The 26,732-nt window shown below is 56.4% G+C and overlaps 14 protein-coding genes across 14 annotated transcripts; 7 read left to right on the top strand and 7 right to left on the bottom strand.

Moving 5' to 3' along the window:
• Positions 1-802: 802 nt before the first annotated feature.
• Positions 803-1,554, top strand: B0H18DRAFT_1209248 (uncharacterized protein; the record flags this gene model as incomplete). The annotated part of the gene is made up of 2 exons (XM_048036313.1): positions 803-1,109; positions 1,159-1,554. Coding segments are annotated over exons 1-2 (552 nt in total), but the record flags the coding sequence as incomplete, so codon positions are not given.
• Positions 1,555-2,411: 857 nt separating this feature from the next.
• B0H18DRAFT_992887 (uncharacterized protein) lies at positions 2,412-3,974 on the top strand. The gene is made up of 4 exons (XM_048045153.1): positions 2,412-2,961; positions 3,013-3,055; positions 3,113-3,744; positions 3,830-3,974. The coding sequence occupies exons 1-3, from the start codon at positions 2,873-2,875 to the stop codon at positions 3,626-3,628; spliced, it is 648 nt and encodes a 215-aa protein (XP_047896130.1). The 5' UTR covers positions 2,412-2,872; the 3' UTR covers positions 3,629-3,744; positions 3,830-3,974.
• On the bottom strand, positions 3,733-3,974 carry B0H18DRAFT_992889 (uncharacterized protein). Its single transcript, XM_048045154.1, has one exon. It carries the CDS (start codon positions 3,965-3,967, stop codon positions 3,770-3,772), a length of 198 nt encoding a protein of 65 aa, XP_047896131.1. The 5' UTR covers positions 3,968-3,974; the 3' UTR covers positions 3,733-3,769.
• A 418-nt stretch (positions 3,975-4,392) lies between these two features.
• B0H18DRAFT_992893 (uncharacterized protein) lies at positions 4,393-5,411 on the bottom strand. The gene is made up of 4 exons (XM_048045155.1): positions 5,270-5,411; positions 5,117-5,209; positions 4,593-5,056; positions 4,393-4,533 (listed from the first exon to the last, which is right to left on the bottom strand). Exons 2-3 carry the CDS (start codon positions 5,180-5,182, stop codon positions 4,604-4,606), a joined length of 519 nt encoding a protein of 172 aa, XP_047896132.1. The 5' UTR covers positions 5,183-5,209; positions 5,270-5,411; the 3' UTR covers positions 4,393-4,533; positions 4,593-4,603.
• Positions 5,412-7,762: 2,351 nt separating this feature from the next.
• Positions 7,763-9,856, bottom strand: B0H18DRAFT_930272 (S-adenosyl-L-methionine dependent methyltransferase; the record flags this gene model as incomplete). The annotated part of the gene is made up of 12 exons (XM_048041709.1): positions 9,650-9,856; positions 9,538-9,594; positions 9,407-9,486; positions 9,204-9,303; positions 9,080-9,153; positions 8,913-9,029; positions 8,726-8,817; positions 8,563-8,663; positions 8,434-8,503; positions 8,292-8,381; positions 7,925-8,233; positions 7,763-7,873 (listed from the first exon to the last, which is right to left on the bottom strand). The coding sequence occupies exons 1-12, from the start codon at positions 9,724-9,726 to the stop codon at positions 7,763-7,765; spliced, it is 1,278 nt and encodes a 425-aa protein (XP_047896133.1). The 5' UTR covers positions 9,727-9,856.
• A 107-nt stretch (positions 9,857-9,963) lies between these two features.
• Positions 9,964-12,841, top strand: B0H18DRAFT_131675 (glutamate-tRNA ligase). The gene is made up of 9 exons (XM_048036775.1): positions 9,964-10,226; positions 10,283-10,445; positions 10,496-10,992; positions 11,047-11,255; positions 11,314-11,481; positions 11,543-11,649; positions 11,703-11,868; positions 11,927-12,083; positions 12,134-12,841. The coding sequence occupies exons 1-9, from the start codon at positions 10,020-10,022 to the stop codon at positions 12,770-12,772; spliced, it is 2,313 nt and encodes a 770-aa protein (XP_047896134.1). The 5' UTR covers positions 9,964-10,019; the 3' UTR covers positions 12,773-12,841.
• Positions 12,842-12,910: 69 nt separating this feature from the next.
• On the bottom strand, positions 12,911-14,488 carry B0H18DRAFT_1209253 (uncharacterized protein; the record flags this gene model as incomplete). Its single annotated transcript, XM_048036314.1, has 4 exons — positions 14,297-14,488; positions 14,084-14,234; positions 13,923-14,022; positions 12,911-13,861 (listed from the first exon to the last, which is right to left on the bottom strand). The coding sequence occupies exons 1-4, from the start codon at positions 14,400-14,402 to the stop codon at positions 12,911-12,913; spliced, it is 1,308 nt and encodes a 435-aa protein (XP_047896135.1). The 5' UTR covers positions 14,403-14,488.
• A 1,625-nt stretch (positions 14,489-16,113) lies between these two features.
• Positions 16,114-18,243, bottom strand: B0H18DRAFT_872833 (uncharacterized protein; the record flags this gene model as incomplete). Its single annotated transcript, XM_048040257.1, has 8 exons — positions 16,114-16,338; positions 16,400-16,749; positions 16,805-16,856; positions 16,910-17,021; positions 17,074-17,268; positions 17,326-17,828; positions 17,902-18,063; positions 18,124-18,243. 8 exons carry the CDS (start codon positions 18,241-18,243, stop codon positions 16,114-16,116), a joined length of 1,719 nt encoding a protein of 572 aa, XP_047896136.1.
• A 216-nt stretch (positions 18,244-18,459) lies between these two features.
• B0H18DRAFT_992930 (DEAD-domain-containing protein) lies at positions 18,460-20,409 on the top strand. Its single transcript, XM_048045156.1, has 7 exons — positions 18,460-18,602; positions 18,659-18,724; positions 18,780-18,833; positions 18,881-19,631; positions 19,695-19,953; positions 20,009-20,051; positions 20,110-20,409. Exons 1-7 carry the CDS (start codon positions 18,595-18,597, stop codon positions 20,120-20,122), a joined length of 1,194 nt encoding a protein of 397 aa, XP_047896137.1. The 5' UTR covers positions 18,460-18,594; the 3' UTR covers positions 20,123-20,409.
• A 520-nt stretch (positions 20,410-20,929) lies between these two features.
• B0H18DRAFT_1116787 (protein-tyrosine phosphatase-like protein) lies at positions 20,930-21,501 on the top strand (the record flags this gene model as incomplete). The annotated part of the gene is made up of 2 exons (XM_048033483.1): positions 20,930-21,165; positions 21,231-21,501. 2 exons carry the CDS (start codon positions 20,930-20,932, stop codon positions 21,499-21,501), a joined length of 507 nt encoding a protein of 168 aa, XP_047896138.1.
• A 242-nt stretch (positions 21,502-21,743) lies between these two features.
• Positions 21,744-22,833, bottom strand: B0H18DRAFT_1083758 (ras-domain-containing protein; the record flags this gene model as incomplete). Its single annotated transcript, XM_048031700.1, has 6 exons — positions 21,744-21,827; positions 21,888-22,177; positions 22,279-22,380; positions 22,467-22,533; positions 22,647-22,723; positions 22,788-22,833. The coding sequence occupies 6 exons, from the start codon at positions 22,831-22,833 to the stop codon at positions 21,744-21,746; spliced, it is 666 nt and encodes a 221-aa protein (XP_047896139.1).
• Positions 22,834-22,992: 159 nt separating this feature from the next.
• Positions 22,993-23,940, top strand: B0H18DRAFT_992953 (mitochondrial ATP synthase epsilon chain-domain-containing protein). The gene is made up of 3 exons (XM_048045157.1): positions 22,993-23,144; positions 23,224-23,359; positions 23,423-23,940. The coding sequence occupies exons 1-3, from the start codon at positions 23,113-23,115 to the stop codon at positions 23,471-23,473; spliced, it is 219 nt and encodes a 72-aa protein (XP_047896140.1). The 5' UTR covers positions 22,993-23,112; the 3' UTR covers positions 23,474-23,940.
• A 264-nt stretch (positions 23,941-24,204) lies between these two features.
• B0H18DRAFT_992960 (uncharacterized protein) lies at positions 24,205-25,405 on the bottom strand. The gene is made up of 6 exons (XM_048045158.1): positions 25,218-25,405; positions 25,101-25,165; positions 24,977-25,052; positions 24,564-24,926; positions 24,464-24,509; positions 24,205-24,408 (listed from the first exon to the last, which is right to left on the bottom strand). Exons 1-6 carry the CDS (start codon positions 25,219-25,221, stop codon positions 24,285-24,287), a joined length of 678 nt encoding a protein of 225 aa, XP_047896141.1. The 5' UTR covers positions 25,222-25,405; the 3' UTR covers positions 24,205-24,284.
• Positions 25,406-25,658: 253 nt separating this feature from the next.
• Positions 25,659-26,400, top strand: B0H18DRAFT_1116791 (cytochrome c oxidase subunit IV family; the record flags this gene model as incomplete). Its single annotated transcript, XM_048033484.1, has 4 exons — positions 25,659-25,911; positions 26,098-26,145; positions 26,202-26,288; positions 26,351-26,400. 4 exons carry the CDS (start codon positions 25,659-25,661, stop codon positions 26,398-26,400), a joined length of 438 nt encoding a protein of 145 aa, XP_047896142.1.
• Between the last annotated feature and the right edge of the window lie 332 nt (positions 26,401-26,732).

The following is a 26,732-nucleotide window of genomic DNA, read 5'->3' on the forward strand; positions in this document are numbered from 1 at the left end:
GCGCCCGGGATGCAATTCTGCTTACTGGGGAGACACAAGAGCCCTGGCGAGCAGAGTGATTCCCAACGGGACGCACGCAGTGTACATCGTAGTCGAATCGCTCAACGCAGCTTCATATATCCTGTACGTAGGAACTGGCTAGTAATAGAAAACTCGGATCATAGGAATGGACATGGACAATGAGCCGTCGTAGCAAGCACTGCGAGGTCTCAAAAGGCTTTCGTTGTCGGAAATGGAGCAGACGGTTGAAATCCCTTGTCGCCTGACGTACCGGGCAACTCATGAGCATACCCGGTCCAGGCTCCCACCCCATTAATGCAGAATTCTGCTTTCCTCCCACAAGGGATGCTGCATACGACGAGTATCGCGACCTATTATACTTGCGTGATTTGGTTCTGCGCGCGCAGTGCGCGACGTCGTCCACGCGAGCTACCATACGCTGGCTTCCGACAATTGATTTGCTACGCAGCGCACCTACGTATACGTATCGTGAATTCGAGGTCGCTGATTTCAGGCCTTCGAGGCGAAGTCACGTCTGTGCTCTGGATCTCGAGACGCAGTGTGTGAGTTTCTCGATAGCGAGCGCGGCATTCTGTGGCATCGGATCACAGCATAGGATGATTAATATTCGTCGAGTCGACGACAGTGATGCTGCACCAGCGCATAAATCAAGCATAGATGCGTGTCGGCCACCAATATGTGCATGATGTTTGGTAGACATGCGGCCCAGGTGCTGTACAGTCGTGACGCATCGCATCGGTGGCGGGACGGTCCGGCTCAGCCACTGAGCCGCTGGATCAACCTGGATCAACAGTCGGGTGTGGCCCGACTCGGAGTGGCACAGGCGACCTCAGTGGCCTGTCCCAAGGCCTGTCCTGTACGATGCCCATCTCCACGCTGCGTTCCTTCGCGAGCCCCGCTCAAGCCCTGGTGTTGGTACTTCATCGCCCTGAATGTTATTGAACACCGCTCTCGCTGCCCTTGCGACGCTGACCAACGCTCGTCACGCCCGGCCACCGAATCACTCACCCCCGGGGACTGATTTACCATCCACGAACGATGCGCGATTGGGACTCTTGGATAACATTCGAGCGCAGTTCGGAGTCATGGTATGCAGATGATCTATGCAGTGTGAAAAGCGGTGAAATAACAATGTAGACGGTTCAACAGACAATTGTCTCCCCAAGGGCCATGTCGATCGACCCGTTCGCGCACCATGAAACGAGCAAGCTCCCACCCGCCCAGAGCCCTGTAGCATTGGGTCGTTTGTCGCCGCGATGCTGGTCCCTCCATAGCTACTCCGGATCCAGGACCATTCTCTCCCATCGTTGTGTACACCTCTCCCTCTCCGTCGCCGTGACCGCAGCCAGCCTCGAGCCGTCCCACCGGATCCGCCCCACGCGGCCTGGCGACGCAGTACTCGAGGAGAAAACTCAGAGACGCGCCTTAAGCCCACAGGCCGCATTGCCATCGGATGGCGACGCCGGGCCCGAGGACGCCTTGGAGCTCGATGCGACCTCTTCAGCGAGCGCCGCCCATGCTATACCGCCCAATGTTTGGTCCATAGCAACGCGTAGGAGCTCCTCGTCCAACGGGACGTCGTGCTGGATGGTGATGCGAGATGGGCTAAGATCTGGCTTTCGGGAGATGGCGCACTCGCCTCTTCAACTTCAAGCACGGCCTCGGATTTTGGATTCACCGGCTCGAAGCTGGCGGCAGCCTGTTTCATGGTATGTAGACGACTGATGGACTCGTCGGGGTAGAGGGACTCACCATTTGACAGTCGCCCGATAATCCGACATTCGCACCCATCTGCAAACCGCTTCTGTCCCATGAAGCAGGCGGCGGTGCCAAATAACCTCTCCATCGATGTAGGCGCGATGCGAAGCCGTCCTGAGCCTACGCCACATTACAGGTAAGCACAAGTTGATTTACGAACGATGCGGTGCTCTGACTTACCAAATGCCCATCGCCGCCCGTAAATGCATTTGTGCTTATAGCTGACATCCTGTATGGCGAGCTGTCAAATGAATGCCGGACCTGATACTCATACAAGATGAACCCACCTCATATTCAGTCCGTCCTGTGGCGATTGAGGATATTGAGGATGCAATCCTCCTCGTTCGATGCGAAGAGTCCCTCGACCAGGCTTCAAGCCTTGAGGAGGTACGCGTATCTTGCCGTACGTCGGGCCTGTCGCGTACTAGACAATCGCAATTGAACGATCGCGTCGTCGGGTAAGTCGACTAATCAGACACTCACGGTCTGTCTATAGTCTTGCATGTTATTGATCTATGTTCTCTAGGTCTGTTGACGCGTATGTGATGCCTTGATAGGTATGAGCGAACAGGCAGCAGGAGCGAGGAAGTGGGAAGACGACTACAAGAACGAGGCCACGGGCGAGTGCCGCCTTTGTTGAACTGGCGCTTACGCGGTTGTGGCTTAGCTGCTGCATAACTTATCTGTGTGGCGGCGCGTGATGCCGGCATACCGCCTCGGACCCTATAGTGTTAGGGGCAGCCCGCTCCTATTGGGTTCGGCGAGGAGGATAGGTGAATGACGAATGCCAGGGGCGGGGGATTGCTCGTGCACGATGACTGCAAGTCAGAGTATACAAGAGAAAGCTATGGGACAATTCGCCGTGTGCGGAGGGACACGCTCGTTGCGAGGAGAAACACTCATCCGTTCGTGTGCATACGTCCTGCCTTGAAGTCTTTGAGGAGACGGGGCTTCAAAGACCGATGCTGCGCCACGACTATTGTGTCAAGATACTGGGGAACCAATCTACGTATACAATGGGACCACATCCGGCTTGCTTTATGAACAGCCCGCTCTAAACCACCATTCGGTCCCCTCCTCCGCTCTCCCCTTGATGCGGAAGCGACGTATCCCCTGCGCAAAAGGATGGTGCCGCTCCCTGGTCTCGAGCTTCTCCCCGTCGCCTTCAAAAATCGCCACTGCCTGCAGACGTGAGCCGACAAGGAAGACGAGAGTGCAACATAGAACACGGACTTCACGCTCTCACACCCGCGTATGTTTGCGATTCAACGGCGAGCTGCGGTCGGTATGGTTGTCAGCCTGTTAACAACGCAAGTCAAGCGCACAGCCTTACCTGGACCCCCGTCTTCTCGTAACCAACTCTACCGCTCCCTCGAAGAGTCAACGGCGACCTGTCCAATGCGGGACTGAGGAGCGTCGACGACGACGTAGGACTCGGGCGGGGAGTGGATGTCGCTTGTGGCATCCAGTCGTCGATCGGACTGGACGGCCGGTTGGACAGGCCTGTACCCTCCAGTTCTTTAGGGGCACTGTTTGCATTCGAAGACCTTTCTGTGCACGCATCCTGCTCTGCGGCGGCCAAGACGATGTTCATCATCTCTCGCAAGAAATGGCCTTCGACTTCGTGTGCACGCACGCGGGCGACGACAAGATCCCGTACTGGACCGAATGCCCGTGCCCTCTCCTCGCAATGATTTGCGCCCGGGTGGACTTGTTCCTTCCGGTCGGGAGCCCTGTGGGTCTGTCCGGAAGCTATGTAGCCGTGGCCTGGGTATACCTCGTTACAGATACCCCCCAACTATGCAAACCGAGTAGTTCAGAACAAGACTACATCCAGTACTTAGCATGACATACGCGATCGGCGGGCCCATACTCATTGCGCGGTGCGTTTTGCGACGACTGCCCGTGTGGCGTCGGCAGCACTGGCGGCCACGTAGTGTAGACCACGCCACTCTCCTTGGTCTCAGGTGAGCACAAATCCATCAACGGTTCACCGTCGCCCTTCACTCACCGGATGGCCCTCGACAACCGTTTTTGCTTTTGTGCTTGCAGGTATGACCCGACCCTCGTGTAGATCCCAGTCGTTTTCCAGGATCGTCGCAAATCTCGTTCCTTCCGGGTACTCGGGCGTTGGCTGTGCGAAGATCAACGGTCTACATTCCAAGTAACGCTTCGGCTTCCTTGTCATCTCTCTGACTATGTCAGCTGCGGAGGCGTAGGGGGTGTCTGCGAGGAATAGTCGAAACGAGAACATCGTCAAGACTGGAACAGCGACTTCAATCTCGTGTCGAGCGCGCAGGTATGTGTTCTGCGAGAGCTTACGCGTGTAGCTGTTGAAATCGAGGTGATAGGTGCTGCTGAAGTCCTCAAGTCGGGGAGGATCTTCGACGATGAGCGATTGAAGATGAAAGGCGAGACGCAAGTACGCGCCCAGGTCGGGCGCCTTTATGCGACCAGCGTCTATGCCAAGGCTCTGCGTGTACCGGTCGAGCCGCACTGTATGATGCTGGCGCGGACGACTAATGCGATTGACCTCTGCGCTATACGGACACCACGAACGATGCCATACAATCACCATTATTGACACAGGACGACGATTCAATCTGATACAGAACTCGACTACTTTCAACTTCCATATCCTACGCGTGCAGGCCCCCTAACCCGAAGTCTTGCCTCATACCACCAGTTCCACGTTTTCAAATTGAGAAGCGATTTTCCGCACTCAACATCCCACGCGCGGACTCCCGCGGCCAACTGCACACAACATCCTCGGTCACCATGCATAATGGAAAGTTGACAGCACATCGACGTACCTCCTACTCCATTAGATCTCCCTTTCACTCTTTTCGGTCAATGCTACTAGCGGCATCAAGTTATCCGCGGGACTGAGCAATGTCGCCGAGGACCCTGGGCTCAGACGCGGAGTGGAGGTCGCCTGGGGCGCCCATTCCTCCCAAGGCGTCGAGGCCCGGTCTGCATCTGCCTGCACAGGCGGTGCGATGGGCGCGCTCTCTCTGGGACCGCCAATCGACGCTGCAACCCTCTCCAGCTCGGTATCCTGAGCGGCGGCGGCGAGAGTAAGATTCGTGATCTCCCGAAGGAGTAACTCCCCATCTCCCTCCTCCTGCGCCAGCATACGTGCTGTGACAAGTTTGTCAACCACACGGAAAGCCTGCTTCCGCTGGCTGGATTGCTGTTTCCCCGGCTGAGCTGCCCCCACATCTCGTGTGGTAGCTGGCTGGTCATTTTGCAGCGTAGGGTCCACATGGCTGAATGTCTGCAAAGGGGACTCAGTCACCCAGCTCGCAGCGTCTGGCGACAATCACGGAGTACGTACCGGTACATTGGGTAGGTATTGTGACACCGACATCTTCCCCGAGTGTTCGTCGGTCTGGGTCAACATCGGAGGCCATGTCGTGTAGACTATCTCCTTTATGTGCACATCTCAGGTGAGCACAGACTACATAGCAGCTCATTGAAGTCCTCTTACCGGATGGTCTTGGTTGACCGCTCTGTATTCTGTGTTTGCAGCCCGCACGCCACTGTTGTACGCGTCCCATTCACCATCAAGGATCGCCGCGAACTTTGCCCGCTCCTCGAGTTGAGTATGGCAAGGCGTCGGCTGCGCGAAGGTAGCTGGTATGCATTTGAGATAGCGAGGCTTGGGTTTCCTCGACATTTCTCTGATTACGTCTACCATCGACGTGCCGTTGGGATGGTCGGCCTGGAAGAGTCGCATCGAGAACATCGTTGCGATCGGAGCAAGAGGTACGTGATGACTTCGATCGGATGTGCGTTGCCTCTAACGTTGTCGTATCCAGTCGGTGTCGACTGGTGATGAGTGACAAGAGTAAGTAGCAGATGGGAGAGACGACGGAGAGACAAAGGCAAGAATAGGCGCCTGGTTTGTGCAGTCGGCGTCTAAGTTTCAGTGGCGAAAACTGACTTTACCACACAGGTTGATGTTGGCGGGCTGTCCCATTGACCGAGAATACATGATTCAATCGGAGTCGCTAAGCTGATAAATCACCAATCTTGAGGAAGGATATATGTGAAAGCACTTTCCACCACATTGACGCTGCAATAATCATGGAAAATCAGGTACATGCGAGCCGTCCAGGAGTGCACAATCCGAACACTTCTGATCTCCGTTCTCTATGTGTATATATACAGGTTCGCCACGTATGCCAACTTCTCGCCTCTGACATCCAACACATACAGATACGCAGACCTGCCCGATGCCCCGACAAAGGAGTGTATACCACCGAGTGCACATCTGCCTCCGCGGCGTGCATGTCCACAGTCAAACTACTCAAGGGACCGTCGTCAGCACGATGTGTCTGGGGGTAGGCGGTGGATCAACGCACCTATTCCACCCCATCCGTTTTCCACGGGTTGAATTGGTAGTCGGGTCGAGGCGTCGATGTCGCCAGTGGTTCCCATACCTGCACCGGACTCAGCAGCGTCGTCGAGGATGCAGGGCTCAACTGCGGGGCAGACGACGCCTGCACCCGTCCCTCCCGCGATGGCTGGTGTCGCTCCGGTGCGACTGCCTTCGTTTGCGCAGCGGGTGCGTGCGCCTGGTATTTAGCAGTCAACTTGTCGCGCCGTTCTTCAATAACGTCCTGCGCGGCGCTAGCGAGGGTGAGATCCGTGATCTCTCGAAGGATTAAGTCACCTTCGCCTGCCTCTTGCGCAAGCAGCCGTCGAGTCAGAAGTCTTTCGAATCTGTGGAAGGCATGTTTCCGTTGATCATCTTGCTGCCGCGCCAGCTGAGTAGCCTCATTGTTCTCCCCAATAGCTGGTTGGGCTTTCACCGACCCTGTCGTGAACGTTGGGTCCAAACAGCCCGCAATCTGTGACCACATGCAGTTAGCAACCTTTTGGTGAAGAACATGGAGCACATACGGGTGCGTTGGCCAAGCTCTGTGACTCCGTAAACTCTCCCGAATGATTGTTAATCTGGGACGAGAGCTTAGGTGGCCAAGTGGTGTAGACAACGTCCTTTATGGGCATGCCACAGGTGAGCACAGATCACGTAGCATTTTATGATCGTCTTCTTACGGGATGCCCTTTGTTGACTGCTACGTTATATGTGTTTGCAGCGACGGTTTCCTCGCTACACGCTGCCCATTCACCATCAAGGATCGCTGCGAACTTTGCCCGCCCCTCCAGACGAGGGTTGCGTGGTGTTGGCTGAGCGAACGTGGCCGGTCTGCACTCTAGATAACGAGGCTTAGGCTTCCTCGCTAATTCTCTGACCATGTCGACCATCGATGTCCCGTTGGGATGGTCGGCCTGGAAAAGTCGAATTGAGAACATCGGTATGACTAGAGCAAGAGGTATGTGATGGTAGTGATCGGGTGTGTGTTGCCTTTGATGTGGTTCTGTGCAGTCGATGTCGACTGCTGGAGATCAGCGATGAGTGCGTGTGGCGGATGGATGGAAAGTGGACACGACAGGCGAAGAACAAAGGCAATGATAAGCGCCCGTTCTGTGCAGTTGGCGTCTAAGTAACTTACCAGTGGCGAAGGCTGAATTTACCTCACAGATTTCCACTTATCAGTTGCCTGTGACAACGAACGGTACAATGCAACTGGTTTCGACTTGACGAACCACCGAGAGGTACGGAGGGTTGGCTCAATTGCATGATTGGAGGTTATGTTACTGACCGTGACTCCAGTCACCAGCAACAAACAAGTATGCATGCTCTATGCAGGGTGAAGTCGGAGGTTTATCGCTCAATATCCTTGCTCTCATTTGAATGGACTCAGTTCGAGAGCGATACCGCTCGACGGTCGGCTTTGAGCAACCCTGACAGGAGACGCCGCACTCATGTTACGACTGCATCTCCTCCCGTCAGGGCTTCTCTCAGGTTGTACAGAGCACTGGTAGGTATTTTACCATCCAGACTTCTACCACAATGTCCTTCCGCGTCAAGAAGCGGAAAAATGGTATGCCCATAATACATGTCTCGTAGATTCTACAGTGCAGCCGATACTTTCCTACCAAGATGACTTGCAAAGCTCTCGAACAACCCTCTGTCACGGCCCTTCGCCCAGTGACACTGTAGTATTGCGCCAACTGTCGCGTCCTTTCCCCCATTCTCCCCGAGGCTGACTTGCTCGGGAGTGACGCCAGAGACGCGACACACGAGGGCATTACTGGGTTCATCGTCCACTTGCATACTTGTCTCGCGCATCTTGCGTCTTCTCGCCGTTCTGGACCACGTATCGCGTGCTGCCGTCACCAACGTGTCCGCGCCCGGAAACGTATGTTCAGCACCGTCGTCACGCGGCAGTGGCTGTACTGAGACGCCTTCGATGGAAGCTAGCGTCGACGTGACGGCGGATGAGAGGCGATCGAGTGAGGTCGATTGGGGGTACGTTTGCTGAACGGTGTTATGTGGGGGCATGAGCGAGTGGACTGACGGGTTGGGTATCCGCGCTATCGACTGTAGGAAATGATCGAATGTTATGAGGAACCGCACGCGAAGCAGGAGACATGCGCACGTCTGGGAGGTGTACATCGCCAAAGGACCACGCGATCGCCCATCGCCGGGTCTGCCCCTGTACAAACTCAGTTATGGCGTAGTTGTCAATCTGGACGAATCATCTATCAGCTGCTCGCTTGCTAGCGACAAATTCCGCCTACCTGGTGTTTGCGCAGCAGAGCAACGACTTCTGTGAGAGAGGACAGCTTGCCCAGCATGGAAGTGTACCAGCTGGTCAGGGCCAGTCAACGATTGGCACTTGCGAGAACATATTAAGACTGTAGACGTACCGACATCGAGAACGGAGCTCTAGGCTTTCCGAGACCATCTTGCAGACGAATGCCCCTTCTCCACCCGGGGTAATCATCTCTACATCCGCACCGGTACAAACCTACGTTACAGGGACGCCAATCAGGTCAAGAACTCAACCTTGAAGTCATATGGGATACGTACCGCGTTGGGCTGGTATTCCTTGGCTTCGGCGGATCGTTTGACGTCTTCCTTGCTGCCGTAGAACGGGGGATTACACATAGTAAAGTCGAAGACTGTCCTGTAGCCACCATAAGCGACGTCGATCGCTAGGTTCGTTTCGCGTCCACTTACACCGATGTTGACGGGCCGGGCTGAGTAGCGCTAGCACCCAGGACATGTTGGAGGACAGGTCCGTTTGGATCCGATTGCACAAGGCTGACGCGATCCTGGAGGTTGTTGTTCTGTATATTAAGCCGAGCGTACTGGAGCGACTTTTCATCGACGTCTGCAGAACTGTCAGAAACAAGAATCCGCTCAGCCAACTGCGTGACAAACCTGTAGCAACAAAACTCCACTGAGCATCCACACGACATCCCAGGAGAGGATAGATTGCCGACGCTCCTGTTCCACTGCCCACACGAGTCAAATGAGACCACTACTAAAGGTGGGGATCACACACATGTCGACTCCTGTGACTCTTCTGTGATGAATTGGGGGTTCGGTGAGATACGTCGCGTTGACTACGTCTTGAAGCCACAAAATATAATTCAGCCTATGCTGCAATCTTCAGCCGGCGCAGGAGTCACACATGTTGGTTACAAACCTATTCGGCACCTATCTTAGACAGTCAGTTGGGTACCTCGTTAGATATACCGAAATAACGCACAGGGGGGCATAGTCGAACTTCCGGAACGTCAATCATCAGGCTGAAGTCTCGATGAAGTAAGGCTTCTGTGAGTCGTCTGTCCTGTGCAAACACGTCAGAACAGAATCAAACAGAGATTCAGGCAGACCTTTGTGAAGTCTCGTCCCGGAAGTCGATTGACACCCCACTAGCCGTGGCGATGAGACTTGGAGCACACATAACTTTAGTTCTCTCCGAAAGTAAGATAATGAGGTACTCACTGAGGTTTTAACGCAGGATAGGCATCTGCGAGAGACACGAAGTCGGGCGCCGTCCCATACGGATTGCGAGGATGCATCTAAGCTCAAGTTCCCGGGCGCCGCAAGATGCAAGACTCGCAAAGTAGTATTGTACGATCTCTGCAAGTACAATTCAAGATTTGGATGGAATCTGCTTGCGCAGCCTGATTATTCTTGCACCCACCAAGTCGACCGAGCGCGTCCAACTAAACGTCGGAGCGCCACAGTTTGACCGGACCGTCTCGATCAGATCTCGAGTCGATCGAGGCGCGTTTGTGGCGAGTCAGTCTGTGAGCCCGATTTCTCCTGCATCCTCTCATCCCACTCATCTGCCACATACATCCTCGCCGCGATGGCTGATGTACTCAAGTTTTCAGCGACTCTGTCCCCTTTCCCTTACGCAGCGGCAGCGATCGCGACCTACACCGGCAAGGCCGAACTAACTTTCGAGGAAGGTGCAAGCCTTTCGCTCGACCTCAACGGGTCTACGATCTCTGCAGAGGACGAGATCGTGCAGGCCTTGGCCAAGGAGGGAGGGTTGTCTGATGACAGTGCAAAGGTATGATCCTCGAGATCTTTCGCTCTCCTGCACACCTACCGTTGAAACCTGAGTAGACGCAAGCATACTTCGCTCTGGCGAAGTCCTTGCCCACCGTGACTGCATTCCCCGCAATCGTCGCGGCACTCGACTCTCTTGACGACCACCTTGCTTTCCGTACCTTCTTGGTCGGACATGATGTCTCCGCGGCAGACTGGATCGTATGGGGTGCCTTGAAAGGTAAGTTCTTGCCGCTCTATACACCACGTATACTCATCAGACACCGCTAGGGAGTGTGAAGATCGTTGGTCTCCTCAAAAACAACAAGCATGTCCACCTCCTTCGATGGTACACTCAACTCGAGTCCCTCGAATCCACTCAGCTCGTCATCGCCAGCCTCGCCGAAGCGAAGTCGAGCAAGGCGCGCTCCAACAAGACCGCTGCTTCCTTCGCGCTCGGCCTCGAGGGTGCGGAGATGGGCCAAGTCGTCACACGTTTCCCGCCCGAGCCGAGTGGCTACCTACACATTGGGCACGCGAAGGCGGCAATGCTCAACCAGTATTTCGCACAGATGTACAAGGGGAAGTTGCTCATCCGGTTTGATGACACGAACCCGACCAAAGAGCGCACGGAATTTGAGGAGACTATCCTGGAGGATCTTGCGCTGTTGGATGTCAAGGCAGATGCGGTCTCGCACACGTCTGACTACTTCGACCAGCTGTATGAGCTTGCGATCAAAATCATCAAGGAGGGCAAGGCATATGCAGACGACACCGAGCAAGCGGAGGTAGGGTTCTCTTGTACCTTCCCCAATATACGGCGCTCACCGTAATGAAAATAGATGCGCCAGCAGCGCTTCGACGGCATCGCGTCTAGGCATCGCGAAGACAGTGTTGAGGACAACCTCGCACACTTTGCCGAGATGAAGACAGGCTCTGCGGAGGGCGTACGGTGGTGTATCCGCGCGAAGATGAGCGTCGACAACCCAAACAAGGCGCTCCGCGACCCTGTCATCTACCGTTGCAATCTCCTTCCGCACCACCGCACAGGGTACGCTGCTAGCATGCGACTTAGGACGTTTCGCTTACCATGAGTGCGCCTTTTAAAGCGATAAGTGGAAGATCTACCCGACATACGATTTCGCATGCCCGATCGTGGACTCGCTTGAGGGCGTCACGCACGCGCTCCGTACGAACGAGTACCGCGATCGGAATCCCCAATACTTTTGGATGATTGAGGCGCTCGGCTTGCGTTCGGTGCACATCTGGGACTTCAGGTGAACAAGCCTTGTTTGTAGCGATGCCGTGCACAAGTGACTTATGACTGCACCTCCGTAGTCGCCTCAACTTCATTTACACCCTCCTCTCCAAGCGCAAGCTCCACTGGTTCGTCGACCAGGGCATTGTTCACGGGTGGGACGACCCGCGGTTCCCGACCGTCCGGGGTGCGTCTACCGGATGATCCTCTACCACGCATCTGCTCACTTCCATTCTGTAGGTATCCGCCGACGCGGCATGACCGTGGACGCTCTCCGGCAGTTCATGCTTGCCCAGGGTCCCTCACAAGCGATCGTCTCGCTCGAGTGGGACTCGCTCTGGACGCTGAACAAAAAGGTCATCGACCCCATTGCACCGCGCTTCTGGGCGATTGGCAAGAACGGCACGTACGTGTGTGCCATCCTTGTGCAGGGAGAAAAGGCTGAGTTGGGTATCTTGCTGCAGGGTGAAGGTCACGATCAACGGCGGGCCGTCCGAGCCTGAGGTGAAGACGCTGCCCAAGCACAAGAAGAACCCGGAGGTAGGCGAGAAGAAGACAGTGTTCTCGAGTCATATCCTCGTTGAGCAGGAGGATGCGCTGTCGTTCGATGATAATGAGGAGGTCCGTTCCTGCTTATCTGTCTCATCACGCATAAGCTCAACCGGTTATAGATCACTCTCATGGACTGGGGCAACGCCATCGTCCGCTCCAAAACAACCGATGCCAATGGGGTGATCACCGCGCTCACCATGGACCTCCACCTCTCCGGCGACTTCCGCAAGACCAAAAAGAAAATCACCTGGCTCCCGGACCCCTCAGCGCACCCCGCTTACGCACTCGTCGACGCGACGCTGCTCGACTACGACTACCTGATCACGAAGAAGAAGCTCGAGGACGAGGACGACGTCAAGGACTTCGTCACGCCGCAGAGCGAGTTCCGCGAGGACGCGTGGGCGGACGCGAACGTCACTGACCTGCAGAAGGGGGATATCATCCAGTTCGAGCGGAAGGGGTACTATATTTACGACGGTGTGTCGGGGGAGACAGGTCTGAGAGAGTTCATATGTATCCCGGACGGCCGGGCGGCGAGCATTGCGAGCAAGGCGGCGCCAGTTGCGAATGCTCCCGGGAAGGCGGCGAAGGAGAAGGAGATTGCTGAAAAGGGCGGTCGGGGAGCGGGTTCTGAGCAGGCGTTCGAGATCCCAGTGGACACGAAGATGTACAAAGTCGATCCGATCTATGGGAAGGGTGACTTGGCGACACCGGCGGATACGAAGATGTACAAGGTGAAGAACGTATATGAGTCGTAGATGAATTGGCGGAGAGATAGAAGTGTCACAAGTAATGTACATTCACCACGCTTGCATGTCAATCGTACGAAATATAGGACGGCGAGCGAGCCTAAGTCCAATAAATCAGCCAGAACGGACCCCATCGCGGAATATGGTTTAGAAATTGAGCGATACATATCCCTTGGGGTTTTCCACTTCCACTCGGTCTGTGCCCTCCGCATCGCCTACCCACAACGTCTTGTGACTCGCTCTTTCCCCTTTTTTGACGGTTCCAGACAGCTTCCCGTTTGCGCGAAGCGACTGTGCAGTGACCTTCACCGACCCATCGAACGCCGTGCCCTTGTAGTCAATCTCCAGCTGTCCGCCGTGCTGCGCCCTATGTACGCTATCGATAGGCCTGTGTGCTGCCCGTGAGATGGACCGGTGGGTGATGTGCGAGCGGCCCGGCCCGCATTCCGTGCGGAGGACTGCGGGGACCGACGCGAGATCCGGCGAGTTGGAGGGCACGACGTCGACGAGCATCGCGGAGCGCCCGGACTGGAGGAGAGACATGTTCTGGGTGAGGAGGAGATTGCCCATGAGCCACCCGCCGCCCATGGCGAAGGTCATCGTATCAGCCTGGACGCCCATGTGGGAGAGGAGCATGTTGTCTGTGGCCGTGCTCTGTAGATCCAAGTCGAGGGAGGAGAGGGACAGGCTGCTCTGGCGGCCAAACAGGACGTGGGTCGTCCCCTCGGTCTTCACGGTGAGATGACGCACAGTGGGTGGGACACGGACGGTGATGTCAAAGCGCTGGCACGGATGGGATTCAGGAGCGGAAAGCCCGATCGTATGGAGGCTCATTGCATTGGGGCGCTCCTCGCGCTTGATGACATTGAAGGTACGCTCCTCATCGGCCATCACCTTCATCTCGTACTGGACCTGCGTAGCACTCTCGTCTGCTTGTGCGATGACGAGGGTCCCCACTATGGACCCAGTGACCTCGATGAGGTGAGCCCCCTCCGAGGAAACGGGGATCTCGAAGGTCGACTCGGAAGCATAAGAGGCGTTCAGACAGCCGAGAGATGTATTGTACTCTGGGATGGCCGTGGGACCATCCCATACAGGCTGGAGTGGAGCGAACGTGCATGTCAACGATACGTCCCGGTGCATTGAAAACTGTGCTGACCGATTTATCTCCCTTCAGGAGGAAGACACTGGCGGATACTAATGTGAGGAGGAAGAGGCAGATGACGCCACAGATGACCCATAGTCGCCTGCGGGCGAGTCTACACCAATGAGCAGGAATCAACTCCAAAATGTCGGCATAGTCACTTTGTATCCACTCACCGAAAAACAGACAGACAAGGACCTAAGATGATGTGGGTGCGGCTCCTGTCGGGGTCATGAGTGATTCCCAAATCTTCTGTCGATATACTTGGGCTATGCAATGCTATAGGCCCAATGTCGCCATCTTCAGCGATAAGAAGTCGCAGACCACCTGCATTGTATAACGTGTATCCGATGAGCAGCGATTGTGATTCAGACACTTTCACCAAGTACCTTCATCCAAACTGTCCTTTCTCTGAAAAGTTGCCAGTGCTTTCGTGCGTGTGACCAGTCCACGTATTCTAGAAGCGAAGCCGTCCGGGGCTTGGTCATCCGACATGAGTACACAGTCAAGAAACGATGCTGCGAAGTACGCGACGCAACCAGTGGAACAGTGAAAGTAGACCCCGATGGCTCAGCACTCAGTAGAGTCAGTCGCGGCGGGACCATGCGTATATATCATCAATACTGACTGTGCCCGATCAGCGCTTTGGGCCCGAGCTCGACAATGGCTGTGTTGAACTGTCAAGTCAAGTCATGCGATTGTTGCGAACGCAAAGATATACACAGTACGTCGGGGAGATGTGTCTATGCAGAGACCGTGACGCTGAAGCCAGTAAGACTGGCGCCAGTGACGCTGGCTGCTCTGAGTCACAAGTCCGTACGTTCCGTGCTGGCAATTGATCGATCCAAGTAGGTAGTAAACGGTAGTACATACCGCGTCCTGGCAGCGCCCGTGTGTGTAGTTCCATATGGCCTTATACATGTCGACGTATGATCAACAAAAGTTGACCTATTGTTGGCGAGGCGCACGGCGACAACGTTCTGGACAACACGCCTCGAGTGCGTTACCTATGTCCGTAGAGTTGCTGCTCGCAACTCAGAGCGCACTTGATTGACGACAGGCTGTCCACAGCTGAACCGCTGCCAGCGCTCGTACGATTCAGGCTGTGGTTTTCATCGAGGCAGTCAACCTCCCCGAAGCTGTGAACCATATACAACACGCATGCTTGTGTCGTGAGCAATGTGGCGGGCGCCGCACAACGGCAGGTGGGTGAATGGTATACGCAAGGCATTATGCATCCTGAACACCCCTCAGAAGTGTGTCCAACTGTGCAAACGTTCAGGTATATATATGCAGCCGCTTGAAACTTGAAGACTTTACACTCACCTTATCCAATGTGGTTACAATACCTCTACAACAGGTTTTGGAGCATGCAGACACCGATAAATCCTCAGGATCAGCCCGCTGGAACGAAAACAGTGGAGAGGCTCGTAACAACGGCCGCAGAAATCACGACGAGCTGCAAAAAAGTAAGCACGATCTATGTCGCACTTGGCTACTCAGCTGACTCGCGACAAAACACAAGCACATACGGACCACCGACGACCACGCACGCGCGTTGTGCGTTGTGCAGCATCCTTGCCACTGCAACGACGAAGACGAATATGACCCTCTGCGTGACCACTACCGCCAGGACGATGTAGTGGTCGAAATAGCCGCCGATCTCGGATTTGGCTTTGGCTTTGGTCATATGTGTAGCGTGGAGGAAGGGATGGTCATGATGCCGCGACGCTGGGAATCATGCGCGGAGCACGAGCCGAATCAGCATTGACACGAAGTTGCACGCGTTGTCTGGCGTGCCTCGGTTTGCACTGGTTATCGAGACGGATCCAGCACTCCGTTATCCTCTCCGGGTAGATTGGCATGTCTCCATCCTAGTCCAGTGTAGATGATCAGCAGCGACACTCAGCATGGCCCTTCCACGAGAAGCATCCATGAGGAACGAGGCACCACAGCCGTACACCTCATGGTAGAACAAACTCACACACAGTCATCCAGCCCTGCTAAGCTGGGACTCGAAAAGCCACATTGCAACCACGCACCTGTCATATAGCGATATGAATGAAAAACACGAAGCCGAAGTACATCGAGATTCCGCCCAGATATGACTCACAAGGTAGAAAGACAGCATGCCAATGCAATCGATATACAGCGTGCAACCCCGAACCACTCCCACAGAGCCAGATTAGGCTCAAGCGATAGGAAACTAGAACTTGAACTCCTTCTCCCGTCTTCTCTCCCTGTCGTTGTCCGACTTATGTTTCCGCTTCGCCATCTCCTTGCCAATCATGTCCGAGAAGTCTTCACGACCATGCGCCCCCGGCACACCTGCAGATCCGCGCGCATGCTGCTCGTACTTCCGGCGTAGCTCCTCCTCAGACATTCCTTCCAGCTCCGCTGCATCAATGGAAACATCCACGCCATTGCGTCGCTGCATCGCACAAGGTGAGTCAGTATAGTACAACAGGGCGCGAAAGATATAGGTGACTCACCTTCGAGCCTCGTTCGTCTCCGAGAACGGGGATAGCGCCACCCCCTGTAACGGCAGTGACATCGTACCCACGCTCGCTGCCCATGAGGCCACGCACGGAAGTCTGCTTCTCGGGCACGACCTGGTAGAGCGACCGCGGGCCAGTATCTGCGGCCTCTGAAGGTGCGCGGCCTGCATTCTTCCGGAGCTCGAGGAAGTCTGGTGTCTCCAGCCCGCCTGCCACTGTCGACACGACGCTCGTCATGCCGGATGGTGTCTCCAGACCGGATGGCGTCTGCATGCCATCCTGCGGCAATGGCTCAGCCTGCTCCTCTTCCTCGCTTTCTTCCTCGCTTTCTTCGTCCTCTTCCTCTGCATGCGAAGTCAGCATGCGAACAGACACCGAGACACAGTACAAGTCACAAACCTTCTTCGGGTTCAAGTTCACCCCACATGTTGCGATCGACTGGTTCACCCATCTAGCGGAAACCTCGTTCAGTCACATGAATGCAAGCGGAGGCCGATGACTTACGTCTGCGTCGGTATTCTTCGGCATGACACCGAAGACGTCACCATAGAGTGGACGATTGTACTCGTCAAGCGGCGGTTTACCCCAACCACCTGGATGGAAGCCCCACTGCGCACTGAACGGGAGCTCTATGAGACGAAACCTTTCAGACGTGCCAGACTACTCACCCTTCAGGAATTGGAGCGTTCAGACCAGGGGTCCGTAAGGTCGGATAACTAGGAGGTGGCCCAAACCGCTGCATGCTGATCAGCCATGGCGGAGGTGCAAGTGGCGGTATTGAAAGCGCTTCGACTAGCTCGGGGGATAGGTCACCCGGCCTCTTGTGCTTGAGCTGCGTCTCGAACTCTTTGCCTTCATAGTACCTGAGTACATCAGAGACTGTCAGCTGCACATAAACCAGAACCAACCTGACTGCTCACATCTCACCAAAGCCTGTCACGTTTGGCTTCGTCATGAATTTGAAGAACGCGTCGTGCAGCTTTTGATAGTCAATGTCGACCTTGCCCATTTTCGGCTGAACGCGTTCGCGCGTCTTCGCCTTGAGCGACATGTTTGCCTCTTTCTCCTTGACGGCATCACGCATAGTGGCAATACCAGTGTCGGCGATGTATGACGGCAGCTGGAATGGTGGCTTCTCGATACCACGCTTTCCCTGGAGGTAATCGCGCTTCGCGCTCCAGTGACTTGGGATAGGTACAGTATTGCGGTAGCTCTTCAGGTGGAGGAGGAGACGGGGGTCAGCGGCGGTGACGTCTGTCCACTCAACGACTTCAGGTTTCTTGACGAGCTGCTTGAGTTCTGCAACCGTCAACCGGTTCATTTTGCGAGCCTTCTTCTTAGACAGAGGCTTCTTCTCTTCCGCCTCGGAGTCGCCCTCAGAGGCCATGTCGTCGTCCGAGTAGATGATCTCGCCCTTCGAGGGCTCTTGGTCGCGATCCTGCTGTGGACGCATGCGCATTAATACGCCATCCGAAAGGTTAGAATGCGTTACGCACTGATGAGGCCTCAGCAGGCAGCTGGAAGCGAGCAAATACGTCGGAGAATTCTTCGAGTGCAGGGCCTTTGACATCCAACTGCTCAGGTACGTACTCGACATCCATGGGTACACCCGCATCCTCCATCTTCACGTCCGCGTCCGACTCGTCATTGCCATTAGTCTACGCAACCGCGGTACACCTCAGTAACTCATTGCGTGTGCATGTCACACAAGAACGCACCGGCTTCTCCGCTTTCTTCTGCTTCGCCTTCAGCCTCCTCAACTGGTTCTTTGACTTGATTTTGCCATTGGCCTTGACGCCATTGGTGGCCGCAATCGCTGTTTCTACTTGTGTGGCCATCTTCGTGGTTATCCAGCTGACTATCGACCGGCTGAAGACTGGTGCGCAGGAATACAGACGGCACGAGCGGACGGAGAACGGACAGGATCGAGGTCGGCACGGACGACTGGGAGCGTCGAGGTTCGCTGACGTAAGCCACAACATTCCGGAACAGGGCAGCGGAGGATGAATCATCCGGCAGGCTCCGATTCGCTGACTGACATCGCAGACCGATAGAAATTTGCTTTCGACGAAGTCCTTTACGGCACGCTCAAGACGAGACCAGCTCTCCTTACCAGCTACCACCACCACCCCGCGCATTTCGACCGACTGTAGTCGATCCAAAATCGGAGCAGAAAACAAGAAGCAGTCATGGCGTCGTATGTTCGCTCTGGTGTACCTCGGGCTTGCAGAAGCTGATCAGAGGGCTGTACAGCAATGAACAACTTCAGGATATCCAGGAGGGCGAGATTGAGTCCAACTGGGATCAGGTCGTCGACAAGTGAGTGAGCGCACCACAAAGTCTCGAGCAAGCCTCTGATCGCGCGGCTGTGCAGCTTCGACAACATGGAATTGAAGGCCGAACTTCTCCGTGGTATCTACGCCTATGGGTAAGTCTCCTCGGACACGCATATACTCTCCTTCTGAGGCAGTGCAGTTTCGAGCGTCCCTCGGCCATCCAGCAGCGCGCCATTGTCCCTGTCATCAAGGGCCACGATGTTATTGCCCAAGCCCAGTCCGGCACTGGCAAGACCGCCACCTTCTCCATCTCCATCCTCCAAAAGATCGATCCCGAAATCAAGGGCACCCAGGCGCTCATTCTCGCGCCGACGCGTGAGCTGGCGCAGCAGATTCAAAAGGTCGTGGTCGCCCTCGGCGACTACATGAACGTCGAGTGCCACGCTTGTGTCGGCGGTACCAACGTCCGTGAGGATATGGCCAAGCTCCAGGAAGGCGCCCAGGTCGTCGTCGGCACTCCCGGCCGTGTCTTTGACATGATCAACCGTCGTGCGTTGAGGACCGACAACATGAAGATGTTCTGTCTGGATGAGGCCGACGAGATGTTGTCCCGTGGGTTCAAGGACCAGATCTACGAGGTCTTCCAGCTCCTGCCGCAGGACACCCAGGTCGTCTTGCTCTCCGCTACCATGCCCGCCGATGTGCTGGAGGTCACGAAGAAATTCATGCGCGACCCCGTCCGTATCCTCGTCAAGCGTGACGAGCTTACGCTCGAAGGTATCAAGCAGTTCTACATTGCCGTGGAGAAGGAAGAGTGGAAGCTGGACACGTTGTGCGACTTGTACGAGACGGTCACGATCACGCAGGCCGTCATCTTCTGCAACACGAGGCGGAAGGTCGACTGGTTGACGGAGAAGATGCATGGACGGGAGTTCACCGTTTCGGCGATGGTGAGCGCTTGTGGCGATCAATGGAGTACATGAAGTGAGATATTAACGCGACGACTTTGACAGCACGGTGACATGGAGCAGAAGCAGCGCGAGGTGCTGATGAAGGAGTTCCGGTCGGGTTCTTCCCGCGTGTTGATCACGACCGATCTACTTGCTCGCGGTATTGACGTGCAGCAGGTGTCGCTCGTCATCAACTATGATCTCCCCACCAACCGGGAGAACTACATTCATCGCATTGGCCGTGGTGGTCGCTTCGGGCGGAAGGGTGTCGCGATCAACTTTGTGACGACGGAGGACGTGCGGATGCTGAGAGACATTGAACGTGAGTGTCCGACGTCAGGCTCGGCGTTGTGGGCGCCACTAATGTTGCTCCGCAGAGTTCTACAACACTCAAATTGACGAAATGCCGTTGAACGTCGCGTGAGTATTTGATTGTTGAGATCGTCGTCGTGACGGCGTGCTAATGTTTCATGTCTAGCGACCTCATCTAGATGTACTCTCTACGTCACGCTCTATTTCAATCCAACGGTCATCAACAGGAACAGACGTCGGCTGATCCTGAATATCAGAGTATTTTCTCGTATTGTCTCGCCTAGTCCCGCCACACCCGCTGCATTCGTACATACCACCGCCCTACCGCACGAAGAACCGCGAACGAGTCCACGCGCTGTCTGCTGACTGTACTGTATAAGCTGGGTCTTGCGTCTTCGTAGTCTACGTCTGAAGCCATGTATTTCTCGAGCGGTTGTCGCCATATATATTGCTGTTTTCGCCGCGAGTGGCCGTGTGAGGGCTGATGCGCACGCGTCGGCAGCGTCGGGCGACCGCAGGCATTTGATGCGGGGGGCGGTGCACTGAGGCCCTGGCTGTCGGCGGCGTGCACGCCAGAGCCGGGCAGCGATTGGCTGGCGGGGTGCGGGGCGGTCCGCGCAGAGACGCCTGCCGTCGCAGCCCTGTCGAGGACGGCGGACGGACGATCAAGAAGGCACAAACCAGCCCTCGCGTCGGCTCCAGACTGGCCATGCAGCCCACCGCCTCCTGTCATTGCGATCCGTATATGACCCCTGCAGCGGACCATGGCCCCCATACCCCTCTCCTCGACATTCAAAAGGGCCCACGCTGTTGCGCTAGCTCAGCGGCTTCCCGTCTCGCCCACGTCCCTCCGCCACCATCGATTTCTTTACTTGGGCATCAGTCCGGGGCGCCATTTAAGTCCAGTTGATCTAAGTTATCATATATGGTCCGTCTCTTTCATCCTGCCTTCATGCCCACCGACGTCCCTCTGATCCTCGCCCGCCATGGCTCCGAAACAAAAGATTTCTCTTTCCATGCCGCCGTCCTTCAACACCGCCGCCGCGCCGACCCCGGCGTCCCCGTCCTGGCGCGGGCCACATACAGGCGTCCCTTTGTCCGTCGCGTCCGCCGCACCACCCCCCACCGAAATAGTGCCCAATGTCTTCATAGCGGACCTTGGCGCAGCCGAGAACCCAAAGGTGCTCGTCCAGCTGGGCATCACACACGTCCTCAGCGCGATGTGCGGGCGCGTCCTGCTCCCCGCGAACATGCCCCTCGCGCGGCTCCAGCTCCCCCTCCAGATAGCCCCTTCGCGGAGCTCGCAGAGTACCTCCCCGCGTCGACCCACTTCCTCTCGGACGCACTCCGCGACCCGAAGGCGCGTGTCCTCGTGCACTGTGCCCAGGGCATCAGCCGCAGCTCGAGCGTCGTGTGCGCGTACCTGATAGCCAAATACGGCTGGTCACCAGAACGGGCAGTGCGCTTCGTAAAATCCAAGTACGCCCTCGCGGACCCCAACCCTGGCTTTGTCATGCAGCTGGGCGAATACGCTCGCTCGTTGGAAAGGCCCCGGTAGCAAGACTGTTATTTCACTTCGGGCTTAGGGACGGTGCGTACATAGTGGCGGAGAACAGTCTTTACATTATTACTTCCTGTTACATTACTGTACCACGTGCATTCGTAGGCTGATACCAGGTCCTGTCTGATATCAGATGCAACTTGTGGAATACCAGCGAAATACACATTAAACATACATAGTGATACATCCACAATATCCCTGATACACGAGAAATGTCCAGAGCAGGATCAGGGGTATTCTTATGTACAGCAATGGCCACCTGCTTGACTCGCATCCAATGCAACCTCCGAGGTTGAGGGTTTGGACAGCTTGACACCAGGAGACTGTTACGAAGATTGAGGCTGAGTGAGACTGGTCCATGCTCACCGTCGCCACTCACTCACCCTGTCATCGTCGAAAACGCCCCTGCGGATCTTGTCCAGAATATCTCTCGTGGCCTGCTCGAATGCGGCGTCCACGTTCTCCCCGCTCCTCGCACTCGCCTCCACGAATAGCATTCCCTCCTCCTTCGCCCATATTTCCGCCTCCTCCATGCTCACCTCGCGCGTCCTCCTGCCCTGCCCGTGCGCGTCCTCAGAGCACAAATCGATTTTGTTCCCGACGAGGATGCAGGTGAGGTGCGGGTCGGCGTGTTCTCGGACATCTGCCAGCCAGGAGCGCGCGTTCACGAACGCTGGGAAGGAGAAGCGGTCAGCGGGGCGTGGGCTGGGCCGCGGAACACAGCCGGACGGTAGACGCGAGGGCACGGAGGCGTAAGGCAAGGGGAGTGCTCACTCTGTCGTTGCGTCACGTCGTACACGAGCAGACAGCCTGCCGCGCCGCGGTAATACGACCGCGTGATGGACCTGAACGACTCCGTCCCTGCTGTGTCCCAACCTGTGTGTTGCTCTATCAGCAATCGATGCAATCACGCGCGAGCAGTGGGGGTTGCGCGGAGGACGCGGCGCGGAACCGGGACGTACATTGGAGCTTCACGACCTTGTTCTCCTCCGGGATGGTGATCAGCTTCGAGCCAAACTCGACTCCTAACTGGCAAGCAGCATGATCCGCGCACACCGCACGCACAGAGGGACAGGACAGGGCGGTGGTCGGATTCCCGTAAGTGCCAAGGTCCGGTCAGATTCATTGGTGAGAGGACGCACTGTCGGATCCGGATTGGCGAGGAAGCGTTGGTCCGTGAGACGCACTAGCAGGGAGGATTTACCGACGGCAGAGTCGCCTGGACGGGGAATAGAGAGTTAGGATTGTGGGACCCTGAGCGGGCGCACATATAGGGTCCGGACCTGTGATGATGAACTTGAGGACATAATGCCATGCTACTCCGGCCATGTTCTAGCCGAATGCGGTACCTCCGAGTAAAAATACGAGATGTAGCAGTGAGTACAGAAATCTACAGTGTCGCACGCCGGCGAAGTGAGTACAGGCTGGGGTCGTAGGAGAGAGAAGCTGAGTGTCGGTGCCGTGAGTGAGCGTTGCGCCCCGCAGCGACGGCGACGCGGTGGCGCGGTTACACGTCCCACGTGATGCGCCGGAGCTCGCCGGGCACTCGTCCCTCGCCGACAACTCAACGTTGCCAGAAGTTCTCCAGTCCACCGACCGACCACCACCATGAGCAGCGCTACCTGGCGTAACGTCTTCACGTACGTCTTTTGTCCCCTGACTAGCCTATAGCGTGGCATGCTCGAACTTCGGCTGACTTTCGTCTTTTGCGATGACTAGGTACAACAAGTACACGCAGATTGCGGCCCGCGCCGTGAGGCAGTCGCTCAAGGAGAGCGAGCGTGTCCAGGCAGAGAAGCGCGGCCTCACCGCCCTGAAGTACCAACATTGGGAGAATGGCGTCGGTGGTCAGCAGGTGCGTCGCCGTGCATTGTGTACCCTTGATTCGGCGACTCATGTTTTCTTACTTCTCATCTAGACGTCCCTCTTCAAGCCCGTGGAGAAGGAGATAAAGCAGGGTGTGGTATAATGATGGGAGCCGCTCCCGAAAGAGCACCGTGTCGGCAGTCTTTGCCCGAAAACAATAGCATTGGTTCGCTACCCTGATTGAATCGCATTCATTTGCCACCGCATGCCTGTCCGTCGACTTCCCCTTCGTGTGGTGAAGCAGTTACTCGTCGTTGTGACTTTTCACCATACGTGGTTATCGCCGCCTCTTCCACCGCTCTACGGAATGTGCGACAGGATCTCGACGCCTGCTGCACCCTTGTGCGGCAGCGTATACGATCATCCCGACACTAGCCTGAATCGAATCATTAAACCGGACATACCAGAGGGAATGCCTCCCGAATAGGAGACGGATTCTACAATGTCGCGGCGGTGACTATGTAATTGACGTACGAGCTTGTTTTACGCGTGTTGATCGCGATCTCAGAGGATCTTACGAGGTGCCTTGAGGCGTTAATTCTAGGGAGTTCCGGGCTTCTCCTGTGGCCATGGACACCGATTTCGTCGGTGTTGACTCGACGAGGGAACGGGACCGACAATGCGGCCAGCGCGTACACTCCCGCGCGTCCCAGAATGGTCTGGGATTGCCTGCGGGAAGTGCTCGGCTGGCGTCAGCTGCCCCGCGAGAAGCCCGCGGGCCTCTTGAACCCTTTGAGGTCGGGTCTCTGAGGCCCCTCACTGGCCGACGGCGTACGGCACTGCCCCTCGTTGCCGCTGCGCACTCACCGCGCGGCGCATCGGGCGAGGCGCCCGGGCGCGGATTCCCACGCGCGTCTGGCGGCGTCGCCGACAGATCGCTTACATACGCATTCTTCTTTTCTCCTCACTCTCGATCAAAAACCCTCCGCGCAGGCCTCCTCGCCACTCCGCTCTCCCCGCTCCCCAGTCCCTCTCTTCTCACCCAAAAACTTGTAACTGCCATGGCCGGTGCGCGGGGTTGCTTTAACTGCGGAGGATGTAAGTGAATCTTGCGCGCGACTCTTGGAACACTCAACAAACACTTCGCCCTCAGTTGGCCACCAGGCCGCGAGCTGCCCAAAGGCGGGCACGCCGACTTGGTACGTATCAGACCAATTCTACAATGCCATTGTCACTGACGGCGCTGATTGTAGCTATAACTGTATGTCCGATCTTGCGCGGGCAATCCTCTCTTGACAGCCTGTTTAGGCGGCGGCGAGGGCCATGTCTCCCGCGACTGCACGGGTGAGGCAAAACCAAAGGCTTGCTACAAGTGCGGCAAGGAAGGGCACCTGGTGAGTGCGCCGCAACATTTGCCTTTCTTTTACTCATCCGAGCCTCCAGTCGCGGGACTGCCCCGAGACGGTGGCCGCTCCGGCCGGCGCTGGTTACGGTGGTAGCCAGGAATGCTACCGCTGCGGTCAGGTCGGCCACATCGCGCGTGCGTGTCCCCAGGCGGGCACCACTGCCGGGGGAAGCTCTGGTGCATTCTCCGGTGGTGGAGCGAACAAAACCTGGTCAGTGGTGCAGTACTGTGACCGCGACTCTAAACTTATTTTGACTCTAGCTACACTTGTGGAGGAGTTGGCCATCTGTCGCGGGATTGCGTGCAAGGCAGTCGGTGCTACAACTGCTCCGGCATCGTAAGTCGCTCATTGGCGCGAAAAGCACTCGTTCTCAATTTCTTTTAGGGGCACATGTCGAAAGATTGCCCGCAACCCCAGCGGCGCGCGTGTTACACTTGCGGCTCGGAGGGGTGAGTCTATCTATCTGTGCCGCGCACTGTATGTCCTGACAGAACTTTGCAGCCATATTTCGCGCGACTGCCCGACGACCGCGTCGGCGGCTGTAGAGGATGCTGCTTAGTTTTCGTCTATGATACTGTAATATTGCGCTCGATCGATCCGCCCCTAGTGTCAATGTCCTCGCATATCTTGTTGTCTGTCTACTGAATGATGATATGACGGCCGCGCCCCGATCTCGACTCGAGTCTGGTGTGATGGCATTGTCGGCGTCGGCGCCCCCGACGCTGTGCTAAGAAAGGCTCGAGCGGACTGGAGTACATCGGGGGTGACCTGGGCGGAAAATAGGCCTGATGTGAGTGGTACGGCCAATCCCGTGCCGCTCCGCCCCGGCGTTATGCGGGCGGTAACGTCGCTCAACTGCCTGCTCCGTTTTCGCGTTGTCGCCTGTGCGCATCCCTCCCTCATCCCCTTCGCTCTCTCCGTCCTGTCTACCTCGTCCTCGTAATGCAAGCACTGCGCCTGGCGCGTCCCCGAGCGTCTCTCCGCCCGTACGCCCGCTCAATCACGGCGACGGCCAGCGGGCACGCGTCTGCGACCTCGCCCGCGTCGTCCTCGTCACCAGCTGCCATTCCGCTTTCCAACGTGGAGGCCCAGTGGGAGCAGCTCTCCACCGACGAGCAGCTCACGGTCCACCAGCAGCTCGAGGAGATCCAGAAGAAGGACTGGAAGTCCCTCTCGCTCGACGAGAAGAAGGCGGGTACGTTGAGCCATGTCCGCGGCGCTATCTGCCCGCCCGACGCCGCTGCAACTCTGCGCCCTGGTCATGGCTGACGTCCGCCCTTCGTGTGATCCACTAGCTTACTACGTTGCGTTCGGCCCTCACGGCCCTCGTCGTCCGGACAACCCCCCGGTACCGGTCTGAAGGTCACCCTCGGCACGGTAGCTGGTATTGCCGCTGCTGGCGTCGTCTTCGCAGCCGTTAGGTCCCAGGGTATGCCCTCCTTCCGCTAGATATTCCTCGGTGCTGTGTACTCACAGTGTCCTTAGCTCCACCTCCACCGAAGTCGATCAGCAAGGAGTGGGAGGAGGCTTCAAACGAGCGTGCGCTGGAACAGAAAATGAATCCCATCACTGGTTCGTCGCTGTCTCTCGCAGACTCTATGTGCCCCTGACGCTGACTCTGCGCCTATGTATAGGTATCTCTTCCGAGGGGTACAGCGGCAAGGGTTTCGTCACGCACAAGTAACCACACCTCTTGCTGCAGTCGCCGGGCGTGGGCGTCACGCACCACTGAGCCGTCCCAGTGCCAGTGCTTTCATTCGGGACAATATGTTGGCAACGGCGTCGAATAGAGTATCTGCATTACCGAACCTCTCAGCCAACAATAATCACAGTTTCTATCGCTGCCTCAACGGCTTCGAGCGCGCGCCTCATTGTACCGGCCCTCCCCGTCCGTCGCGTCAAATGAAAAGTGCTCTCTCCGAGCCCAACTGTCAACAATGACCCTGGCTTGAATGTGCAACGCGAATTTTTCGTATCTTGCGATATCGAGAGGGATGGTCGTCGTGCGTGCGACGT

Source organism: Fomitopsis serialis (assembly GCF_022376445.1).
Source record: "Fomitopsis serialis strain Sig1Antser10 chromosome Unknown B0H18scaffold_16, whole genome shotgun sequence".
NCBI lineage: Eukaryota > Fungi > Basidiomycota > Agaricomycetes > Polyporales > Fomitopsidaceae > Fomitopsis > Fomitopsis serialis.